Here is a 12128-nt window from a genome sequence, read left to right as displayed (position 1 = left end):
CAAGGATTCACTATCCTAAGATAACTTGTTTTTCTAAAGACTTCAAGTAACAAAGGTTTAATTATAACCACTCTGTTCAGGAATTACTTGCAGACATGTAACACATGATGCTGAAGATACAGCCATCATAATGCCATCTTAGAACATAGAACATTTAAAAAAGAATGGATGAAAAATGTTTAATATATAAGAGGCATAGCTGGATGAGTGTGCACAGATGAATATCTGTGCACACCCAGCTGCACTAAACTAAAGCAACAGCAAGATACACACTATCTGGACAAAAAACAGTTGTTGTCCACAAAATTTATTACATATCCCAATAAGCTGCTCTCTAGTAATAACTGAGATTACCTATTTATTTATTAAAGATTCCACCACTTTCATTAACGATTCCACCACATCCCAAGAAATAAATTGTAAAGCTCAAAATACAACTATTCTAATAGTGATGAAAAGAATTGTTAGAACTGATAATTTCAAAAGAACAAATTTGTCACAAGCTGCTTATTGATAAAACTTTTGGATTTTAAAGAAGTTATAAATCATACACATATAAAGCTGATGCTGGCAAACAATGGTGTTGTGATTGCATAAAAAACTTAATTTACCTGGCTACAGCTGCTACATTGCATACAGCAAAGAATTTGTAACATAACTGCAACAGTAATGAAATATGCAGAATAATTTCTAGATGAAATTTATATTTCCATACAATAATCGAAGGAATATTTTCTCTTCAGAAGGTTTAAAGTTTCCTATATCTGCCCGAGATGTACTCTTAGACAAACATTAAGTCTGATGACTTACTATCCTAGGACTTGGTGCAGAAGGCTGCTGTCCAGGGCGTGGACTGCTGCGTTCAGAGCTTGCACTGGTAGATGGACCAGATGAGTCTTCATTCTGTCGCTTTTCCCAATAAGCTCGGTTCAGGTAACGAGCAAGCTCTGGGTCCTCTTCTTCCCCTTGATTTGGGCTATTGTCCTAGAAATTGTTTCATGCAAGTAATAATTTCAGTGCTACATAATCTTATGAGATGAGTTACGCAATATACTTGGAAATTATTTGTTATTTTCCAAGAAATTTTTTAATGTGGATCACATTTTACACCAACTCTATTGCAGTATAATTAAATGAAAGAACAACGAGCTGACAACAACAACCAAGTTAGTTCGGTTTTATTCAGTTAATGGTGTAAGATATAATGAAACGATATATAGAATTACTTTTGACGATTCTGGTAGTAATTATTATGAACAGTATATATAAGGCAATACAGTCAACATAAATTAATCTCTTATGTACTTCATAATCATTATTTCTTACAAAGAATACAGCCTTCATCTCACACTGCCAGCATGTTGACTTAACACATCCTTTTTACCTACAACTCATTATTCAAAAGCTGCAACACACAGCAGTGAAAAGTCACAAGACTTCTTCACATGGGCAAAATTATGCTGTTCTCCCCATAGCCAAAATGGAGAAGCTCTTCTAATAACGATTCGTAACAATAGGTAATTTCCCCCTGTGCTAATAGGTGAAACTTGCTTTAATGGGTGCTATAATGCGTAAAACTATCTAGGGGCTAATGGCTCAATTTTATATTTAAAACTGGTGACTGATGGGAGTCCATACAGGCAAAATGATGCTGGTCTGTGCTCACAATATCACACATTAAATCATCAGTGGTATTGAATATAGTGGTATGCGAGTGCATTGCACAATTTAAGTTACTAATGCATTTAGTATTAAACTAAATTAAAATTAAGTTAAATGTTATTTATACATTTGTCCATGGTCACGGTCACTTGCACATCACACTGTGACACTTAACTTCCTCGCCATCGGCACTACTCATGTTGCTTCACACTTCCCTATCATTCACATCTCACTATCCTCCTATCCCCTGTTAACATCTCTCAGTCCATGTTTTGGTCTCTATTGTTCATATTTACCCTGAACTTGAGTAAATTCCTGAATATTTTGTTTGTTACAAGGTTCAGAAACTTCCAATTTATCAGTAGTCCCCAAACTGGTCCTCTAAATGCTCAACAAAAAACTGAGGCTTCATCGTCATGAAAGATTTCCGATCAACTCTCGAACATACAAGGTACTGGGGCGAATAAGATCCGCTGCCATCCTTAGCCTGACGTTCCTCCCATGGTGTGGCCCGAGAGGGGAACGATTTGGGGTCATACTTCTGTGTGTTGAATTGAGCTCATGATCGCTTGGGACTGCTGGTGTTTCACCACCAGTAAGAGATGATGGACTACGCTTCATTGCGTGTCATTCGCCCTGATGCCACCCACTCCGACCAGCGGCCCTTCCCACGGGCGCCACCCAGCCGCAGCAAAGGCCACCTGGTAGGATGGCCATTGCCGGGAGTCCCAATGCCCCAGGGCAATGGGCATTTACCCCTTGGCATACATGTAAGAGTTAACGGCGCAGGCATCAGCAGAGCGACCCCGTGTGGTCAGGGGGCTACAACCAACAGGATACATGGTGGCCCCACCACAACGGACTGGCTACCATGCTGGGTATCAGGTGCAAAGAAGTCCACGGTCATCGTTGATGCAGAAATCAACACTGCATAGTGCATGGTGGAAAACACACCCAGGAAGGTGTCCTCGCCCAAGAGATGGAGAATGAGCAGGACTGCAATGCGATGATGAGAAAGTGGGCTAAATATCTCGATGCACGATTGACACGATGCAGCTTGTAAGGCGCCCTTCCCCAATTGGCTTGCTCTTCGGGAAAATTTTGAAGCATGGAGGTCAAACCCAACAGGGGACCATCACATAAAGGCTGAGGCTGGGAGGAAAGACATGGGGTGCAGTCCAGTGAGTGCATATGGAGATCCTGGCAGAGGGTAGTGAGACACTTGCCAATCGGCAATCCCACGCTGGTGTTATGAGGGAGACATCCCTCATTGGTGAAGAGCATAGGGTACATAGGATGGTCAGGGAATTGGTGAATGGTGACTGCGTAAGGAACAAGGAGTTGGCTCCATCAGATATGTAGAGGGGAAATCCCTGCTTCTGTGAAGACTATTAACAGGACTAGTGCGAAAGGCACCAATAGCCAGACGCACCCCACAATGATGGACAGGGTCAAGGAGTTTCAAAGTGGAAGGAGCTGCTGAACCATAAACCTGACTACAATAATTGAGTCTGGACAAGACCAGAACATGGTAAAGATGGAGAACAGTGGAACGGTCTGCACCCCAAGATGTGTGGGCCAGGAGGCAGAGAGCATTAAGCTTTCGCATGCATGTAGTCTAGGTGGTGAATGTGGGGCAGCCAGGTCAGCTTCTTATCAAAACTAAGGCCCAAGAAATGGGACTGTGCTACAACACCAAGAAGCTGGTGGCCTAAATAAAGTTCTGGATCAGGGTGTACTGTGGGTCGATGACAAAAATGCATAACCCACATTTTGGAGGGGGAAAACTGGAAGCCATGGGCGGTGGCCCACACAGAGGCCCATTGGATGTCGCCTTGGAGCTGGCACTCAGCAGACACCACCGAGTGGGAGCTGCACCAGACGCAATAATCATCAACGTAGAACACCGGGGTAACCAGAGGCCCAACAGAGGTCACAAGCCCATTTATGGCAATGAGGGAGGGAGTGACACTTAGCACAGAACCCTGTGGGATACCATTCTCCTGAATCTGACAGGTGCTGAGTGAAGTGCCAACTTGAACTCGGAAGAGCCGGTAAGATAAAAACTCGTGGATAAAAATTGGAAGGGGACCACGGAAGCCCCAGTCATGGAAGATAACTAAAACGTGACGGCACCAAGCCATGTATATGCCTTATGGTCAAAGGAAACTACGACAAGGTGCCGCCAGTGAGTAAAAGCCTGTCGGATGGCCGATTCCAATTGGAGTAAATGGTCAGTTGGAGATCGCCCTGCCCAGAAGCCACAATGAAGGCACCGAGATTCGAGTACCCAATATAATATGGAGTTGACCATCCTTTCGAGCAGTTTACAAAGCACATTCGTAAGCCTAATGGGGCGGTAGCTGTCTAGAGACATTGGGTTTTTCCCAGGCTTAATGACAGGCATAACTATACTGTCCCACCACTGTGACAGAAATGCACCCGTGAGCCAGATGTGATTGAAGATCCTAAGGAGCTGTTGCCTCTGGGGAAAGTCCAAGTGTTGAATCATCTGATTGTGAATGAAATCTGGCCCTGTGGCTGTGTCTCGTGAAGAGCTAAGAGCCTGCACCAATTCCCATTCAGCTGAAGGTGCATTATAGGGCTCAATGTGGTGCACGATGAAATGGAGAGGGGTCTGTTCAACTCTGTGTTTCTGCTGGAGAAAGGTAGGAGGGTAGGAAGCGGACAAAGATGCCATCACAAAGTGTGTCACAAGGTGTTCTGCAAGGACCAATGGATCAGTGCACAGAGATCCTTGGAGGTTCAGACTCTAGACAGTAGACTGTTGCTGACAGCCCAGAATGCTATGGAGCCTTGACCAAACCTGTGATAAAGAGGCATAGGTCCCCAGGGAGGAAACGTAGTGCTCCCAGAATTCCTTTTTACTCCGTTTCATAAGGTAACAGGCCTTAGCTCGGAGACGCTTAAGAGTGAGGAGGTTGGTCTGGGAGGGGTGTTGCTTAAATCGCTGCAGCGCCTGTCGGCGGTCCTGGCAGTGACTGCGACGTCCTTGGTCCACCACGGTACTGGCCGATGACAAGGGGGCTCTGTGGCTAAAGGGACAGCAGTTTGAAGAAGAGCGGCAGAGATGCCTTGAACGACTACATCAATGGAATACAAGAGGGAGGTGTCAAAGTGGACAGGAGATATGTATAAAGGCCAATTGGCTCAGCGGAATGCCCAACGTAGGGGCCTGCCTGCCTGGCGGCAGCAGGGGAACGAGAGTGTCACTGGAAAGTGGTCACTGCCACAAATGTCATCATGGGATGACCAATGTAGGGAAGCCACTAGGGCAGGGAAGGAGATCGTGAGATCGGTAGCAGAGAAGGTGCCATGAGCGGCACTGAAGTGGGTAGGGGAACCATCGTTGAGGATACGCAAATCGAAGTCCATGGTAAGTTGGTTAATTAGGATACTCCGACCCATTGAAGTGACACTCCCCCACAGTGGATGGTGGGCATTGAAATCCCCAAGGAGGAGAAACGATGGTGAGAGTTGCTGGATTAAGGTAGATAGTGCAACTTAGGCAAGTGGCCTACCTGGAGGGAGGTAGACACTGCAAAGGGTGATTGCCGGAGTCGTTTGCACTCTTAACTGCTATTACTTCCAAGGTGTACATAGGGGGTTCCAGTCACTAAGGGCACAGGAGCGAACCAAAGTGCAGACCCCACCAGATGCTATCCCAAGGCTCCGACAGAAGGCCTGATAAACATGGGAAGTTGGAGAGTGGTCATTACGGAAATGCGTTTCTTTGAGAAGAAGACAGAACACAAAGTAAGAGGAGACAAGACATTGAATTTGCCAGTATGTGACGATAGTATCCGTTGCAGTTCCACTGGATGATCGTGTGGTGTGAGTCCAAGGTAGGCATGAAGGACCCGAGGAGGTAGTCAGGCCACTTTGTCAGTAATTGTCACTGATAAGGATGGGTTGACATCCATAAACAAGATGTCGACTCGGGTTGTAAGAGGGGAGTTGACACCTCCAGGGACACTAGGGGCACCTTATCGTGGGATTTATGTTTCTTCTTCTTGTCTTTCTGAGGTGGAGGAGGGCAGGACTCGGGGAGGACAGGCATCCGCAAGACTGGCGACTGAAAGAGAGCAGGCGACCTTAGGGTGCACTGATGATGCAACTCGTGGCCGAGTGGTGGTGAGAGCCTTCTGGCCTGTGAGATGCCGGAAAGAGGGTTCCTGAAAGGTAGCCCAATCACCAACAGATGCCGAAGAAGGGAGGCAGTTCTGTGGTCGGGGAGGGGGGATCACCTCCCTGATGGGAGGTCATGGGAACTGCAGGGGAGGTGGAGGGGAGAGTGGAGTGGGGCTGGGGTAAGGACGAGGGGGGGGGGGGGGGGAGGCGGAGGAGGAGGAGGAGGAGGAGGAAAGGAAGTACCACAGAGGCAAAAGTTGAAGATATACTTTTTGCGAGCCTCAGTGTAAGACTGGCGATCCAGGGACTTTTATTCTTGTATCTTCTATCTTCTTGTCTCTCTTCTAACTGGGCAATCTGGCGAGCAAGGGGAGTGGCGGTCAGCACAGTTGACACACACACACACACACACACACACACACACACACAGGCAGCAGAACACAAGGGCTTCCCTCACAGACTGGGTGGCCACAGTCACCACACAAAGGGTTCACCGTACAGCGGGAAGACATATGCCCAAAACGCAAGCACCGAAAGCACCGCATAGGTGGAGGGATGTACGGCTTCACGTCACATCTGTAGAACATAGCCTTCACCTTCTCTGGGAGGGTGTCCCCTTCGAAAGCTAGAATGAAGGTGCCTGTATTGGTGTGGTTGTCTTTGCGACCCTTCTGCACACGTCGAACGAACTGAATGCCACACCACTCCAGATTAGCCCGGAGTTCCTCACCAGTTTGCAGGATGAGGTCCCTATGAAAAATGGCGCCCTGGACCATATTCAGAGATTGGTGAGGAGTATAGACACTGGGACGTTGCCAAGACGATCACAGACACAAAGAGCTGCGGATTGGGTGGCAGAAGAAGCTTTGATCAAGAGGGATCCCGACCGCATAGACTCCACTTCATCAAATTTATCCTAGATATTTTCCACGAAAAACAATGGCTTTGTGGCAGTGAAAGTGTCCCCATCCATCCTAGTACAGACGAGGTAACGAGGAAAGGGTTTCAGCCCAAGACAGTGAGCCTGGCCCTCCTCCCATGGTGTAGCCAGGGAAGGGAAGGCTGCCAGGGCATACGAGGCAGCATTTAAGGTTCCTTCACCATTCGAAGAGACGGCCGTGTGAGAACGGCTAGATTTTTGCAGCTTGATACACTTTATGTGCCAAGCACCTGTCCTCCGACCAGGGGCTCTTCCCATGGGCCCCACCCAGCCACAGCAAGGGCCGTCTGGCACAGTGGTCGTTGCTGGGAGTTCCAATGCTCCAAGAAGGCAAGCAACCACTCCTTGGCATACACGGGGAGGGAACAGCTCAGGCATCAGTAGTGTGATCCCTGTGTTGTCAGGGGGCTCAGCCATACAGGTACACAACAGCCCCACCACACGGACTGGCTACATGTGCTGGTGACCTAGCAGGGTGGAAGGGGGCTACAGTGAGGATGGGAGAGGGGAGAAGAATCCACACTGTAGATGATAGGGAGGGAGTTCTTCCCCATATGGCTCACACTAATTTTGAAGTGGAGGTCAAACCTCAAGTGGGGACTGAAACGCCAAAAAGGGGTGAAAAAACAGGCAAAAGGAACAAAACTGCAAGCAGTACAGGAAACCAGGGGAATAGTCAGGTCGACATAAATCAGAACACCGAGAGAGGAAAAGGAGGTGGCAATGGAGAAGGAGTGGGAATAGGGAGGAAGGGGACAGGGAGAAGAATATGCCACTAGGGATTAAAAAATGAGCTGCAATAGCTCGAGGTCCCATGTGCACCATGCACGAACTCACGAAAGAACCGTGAGCCCACTTGGGGAGGGGGGTGGAGCAGTGTCAGAAGTTGTGGGGGGCAGGAGGGTGGAAAAAATTGAGCAAAAAGGGAGATGAGCGGGGAAAGATGGGCGGATGTGGTGGGAGAGAGCAGCAACAAAGAGGGTGACAAATGAGAATGGGAAGGAGGTAACAGGACAGAGGGGGTAAAATCTTAGGTGAAGGGTGTAGGGAAAGTACATTATGGTAATTAAGGCAGTAGAGAATGTGTTGTAAGGCTAACTCCCAGCTGCATAGTATGGAAAAGCTGGAGGTGGAGGGGAAGATCTAGGTAGATCGAGTAGTGAAATCAAGCATGTTATAGCATGTTGTGCCACAGGGTAGTCTACTTTGCTCTTGGCCACAGTTTGGCGGTGGCCATTCATATCTATGAACAGCTGGCTGGTAGTCATACCAAAATTAAAAACTGTGCAATGATTGCAACAGATCTGCCCTATGACTTGTCTGCTTTCACAGGTGGCTCAGACTCTTATGGGGTAGGATAAACCTGTGACAGGACAGGAATAGGAAGTTATGGGTGGATGAATTGGGCAGGTGTTGCAGCTGGGTCTTCCACAGGGATATGATCCTTGTGGCAAGGGATTGGGACTGGGAGTGGCATAGGGATGGACCAAGATGTTGTGGAGGTTTATTGGCATTCTGATAGGTAATCAAAGCCCTAAGGTTGTGGTTCAGTTATTCCAGTCCGGGGTGATATTTGGTGATGAAGGGGACACTCCTCTGTGGCTGACTCTTGTGGGTGGTGGGAAGATGGAGGATGTGATGGCTAATAACATGGGAGATCTGTTTGCAGACTGTCTGGGGGCTAGTGTGCCTGTTTGTGAAGGCCTTGGTGAGACCCTCAGCGTACTGGGCAAGTGAATTCTTGTCACAGCAGATACACTGAGCCCATGTGGCCAGGCTATAAGGGAGGGATTTTTTGGTATGAAATGGATGACAGCTGTCGAAATGTGGGTACTGTTGGTAGTTGGTGGATTTAATGTGGACAGAGGTGTGCCATCAGAGAGGTGGCCAATATCTAGGAAAGTGGCATGCTGGGTTGAGCAGGACCAGGTGAAGCAGATGGAGGAGGTGTTGAGGTTGTGAAGGAATGAAGATAGAGTGTCTCAGCCATGAGTCCACATCATGAAGATGTCATTAATGAAACTGAGACAGACTAGGGGTTTGGCTGTTTGAGAGGCTGGGAAGGTCTCATCTGGATGGTCCATAAACAGGTTGGCATAGGAGAGTGCCATGCGACTGCCCACGATTGTGCTGTGGATTTGTTTGTATACCTTCCCTTTAAATGAGAAGTAAGTGTGAGTTAAGATACAGTTAGTAAGGTGTATGACGAATAAAGTAGTGGGTTTGGAATCTGAAGGATGTTGGGAAAGATAGTGTTTAATAGCTGTCATAGGGTTGAGGAGGAAAATGGATTCAGGAGATATGTTCTGGGAAGGGCCTAAGTCTTTAAGCAAGGATTGGAGGTTGAGTTGGACTTCTGGGACGTGATCACTCTGGCAGAGTTTATAGGGGAAGGAGGCAAATAACAGGTAGAGGCTTCCTGCCAGTAGTCACTGCTATTCGTAACAACAGTGGAGGTACAATGATTAGGTCAGAATTTCAGTGGGGCATATTCCCTAAATCACAAGGACAGCCTCTACTAGTACAGAACTAAAAGCTGCTGTCATCCTTAGGAGAACCCAAACTGTTCCAGGGGTGCTGCACAAATTTGTGTTGGTGTTACTGTGTTGTAATGTGACTGTGCCAATCGTATAGTACTACTAGAGTTTTCGAAGCATAGTATACCATACAAAACAATTGTTTAGCCATTCTACTGAAATAAGTTGACTGGAGCTCTTGCTAATAAATTGCTTCATTCTCAGACTCGGTTGCACAACATATAACAGTGTGTGTATGTCGCCACGGAAAAAAAAAAATCCCAGATCTTTTCCGGATTTCCCAGTTAAAAATGCATTTTTTTCCAGGCGAAAATACATTACTCCACGTGAAGTGACGGTATACTTTCCCTTGTAACTTTAAAGTTATCAATCCTTCAAATGGTAAAGGTTTTTATATACCAATGTATAACTTCCCGGCGCTTTAGGAGACATGACCTAGAAAAAAAAAGACCCTCATTTTGAAATATCTTTCATGAGCAGCAGCTTGTACACTGCACATTTTATTGCGATGTGCTTCTGTCAGCCAATCATAGCTGACGTCACGTAATCTCGCCAGCCAATGACAGCAGATATTCAGAGCACAGGACACATGGAGTAGTCAACCAATAGCAGCATCATTGTTAAGCAGCATGAACACACAAATAGGAAAAGTTAATGGTTTAAATTAATATATATGTATTATAGCCACAAGAAAAGCTAAGCTTTCACATATAATATTGGTCTTTTTTCAGTGTGTTACCCCTTAAGATATATTAAACAGAAAAAAGCCAGTGAAACTTTAAATTATAACATAAATGTCTGGTCTTCTGGCTCGAAATTTTTCTAAGTGGCTGGTCCTCAAAGTGTTAAGTGAGAGTCAAATGCTCTGTGATTTAAAAACTTCATCACACATTTTCACACATAACGTAAGTCATCTTGCATAAAAGGAAAGTTACTTTGAAAGTAACACTTCTCAAACCACCATTCACAATATTTTTCCCACAACTTGTTAGATCTTTAAACAGTTGTGACGTCCTGTTCATACAAAGTAGTTTTTTGTTACAAAGTATTTCATAGTCTTCATCCTAAAACCTTTGGTCATCCTAAAACCTTTGGCACATTCTGCTTATGGCAGACGCTTGTGTACACATTTTGTTTGTTGTTGTAAATGCGCATTTTCTCTACAACTCCAGTTTTATTTTGGTGTTTTTCTCTCGTAACTTATGTTTTACTGCTGCAGTATTATTCTTTGTTAGAGTATCAGTTCTTACCCCTCAAAATTACACTGAAAACTAAAACAATTAAATATTCCTGGGTTTTTCCCAGTTTTCTCCAGATGGAAAAATTCCTGGTTTTTCCCAGTTGTCTTGCGGCGGATACATCCACCCTGTATATCATCTCAGGAGATGCTATCATAAGAGACTTCAGACAAGAGACTGCCCAAAATATAAATAAGAGGTTGGTACTCTCTTCTTCAACATTGCTCATTTTGGATTCACACGATCATCCATCTGCTGTATTCCTTGGAGCTGCGGCTGGTGATGAGGTCGGTCTGCTGCACTTGCACTGACATCATCATGGCATCTGCTCCTGTGCCCCAATGCCACCCTTACACCAATGAATACCTCAGCCCAACAAATACCTCAAATAGGTGTTCCAAACAAAGCCGAGCGCCACGTTCAATACATAAAAAAACATGGGTTTATGAAACAACATCTTACCTAACATTAATCACCACAAGAATAATGCTATAACATGATACATTCATTGATTCATACCTGACATTGTGGGAGGAGAAATTTTAGCATGGTAACTTCCGCACACATTTTAAAGTTTCTGCGGTATCAAAATTTCCGCACCCTTTCACTTTGTACGTTTTACGATGACTGTGTCATACCAGACAGGGCAAGTGAACTCAAGCAATTGCTGCGAAGCCTGCAACGCAGCAGTGTGTCCGAACAGCATGTAGAAACAAGCATGGAGCAAACACAATCAATGCGAGTGACTGAATAACTATGCACAAAGGAAACAAACCACAGCATGAGGTGAAGGATAAGTGCAAGGTAGTTCAGGTCAATGTAAGAACTGCTGGGCCAGCCTATTGCCACTGTCAAGTAAACACCTGTGTTCTGCACAATTCCACTGTGATACCCACAGCAGCTCATCTGCCTCCAATAGCAGAGATGCTAAATCCCTCCCTCCTGAAAAGGCCACATAGGGCCAAAATGGCCATATTTGTTCAACAACCTCTGGTGTCAGATTTTCCAGCAAAAGACTGTCCATTGAACAGCTGAGGGGCAGGAGACTGTGGTAGCTGAGGCAACAGTTCCCTGCAGGCATCCTATTCTGCGGTCAATGGTAGGACAGTGGAAGGTGTGCTGGGGAGGCTGCAGATGAGCATGGTGCCACAATCAGGAGCCTCCCAACAAAACAGTGTTGCAACTGAACCTATCACCCAGCCGGCTCGGAGGTGTCTGTGCCAAGGTTCCACCACAGGTAGCAGATAGGTCAGCCGCTCCCAACCAACATCCATCACAAATGCCTACTTTTGAGGCCAAACATGATACCCGGCAGCCGCCACTGTTGCTGGCCAAAAGTCAGAGCCCAAATGGCTGCCCCATGAGAAAACTGGCAGGCCACTACTGTCTGGGGCTTACTACTTGGAATGCAACTCGTTCAAAAAAACCCTGTGGCTGGTGCCCATGTAAACATTTCACCAGACTGCACACATTATCCGTTATCTGTAGGGTTGCCAGGTCTTCTGGATTTTCACATATTTTCACCAATTTCTTCAATCTCGCGTTTTTAAGAACATTTCTCCCATGTTTCATTGTAATATAATACTGGGTGGTTTAAGT

The 12128-nt window shown here is 46.1% G+C and overlaps 1 protein-coding gene across 1 annotated transcript in view; it reads right to left on the bottom strand.

Annotated features, from left to right (window-relative positions):
* The window catches only part of LOC126458589 (hepatocyte growth factor-regulated tyrosine kinase substrate), a 119763-nt gene that overhangs the window by 32227 nt on the left and 75408 nt on the right, over window positions 1-12128 (bottom strand). Inside the window, exon 10 of the mRNA XM_050095728.1 lies at window positions 811-984. Within this exon, the coding sequence (XP_049951685.1) occupies window positions 811-984 (174 nt within the window). The remainder of the gene's footprint in view (window positions 1-810; window positions 985-12128) is intronic.

This window comes from Schistocerca serialis, chromosome 2 (genome assembly GCF_023864345.2).
Source record: "Schistocerca serialis cubense isolate TAMUIC-IGC-003099 chromosome 2, iqSchSeri2.2, whole genome shotgun sequence".
NCBI classification, from domain to species: Eukaryota; Metazoa; Arthropoda; class Insecta; order Orthoptera; family Acrididae; genus Schistocerca; species Schistocerca serialis.
The sequence above is the reverse complement of the archived record's forward strand: the minus strand, read 5'-3'. Positions and strand labels throughout refer to the sequence as shown.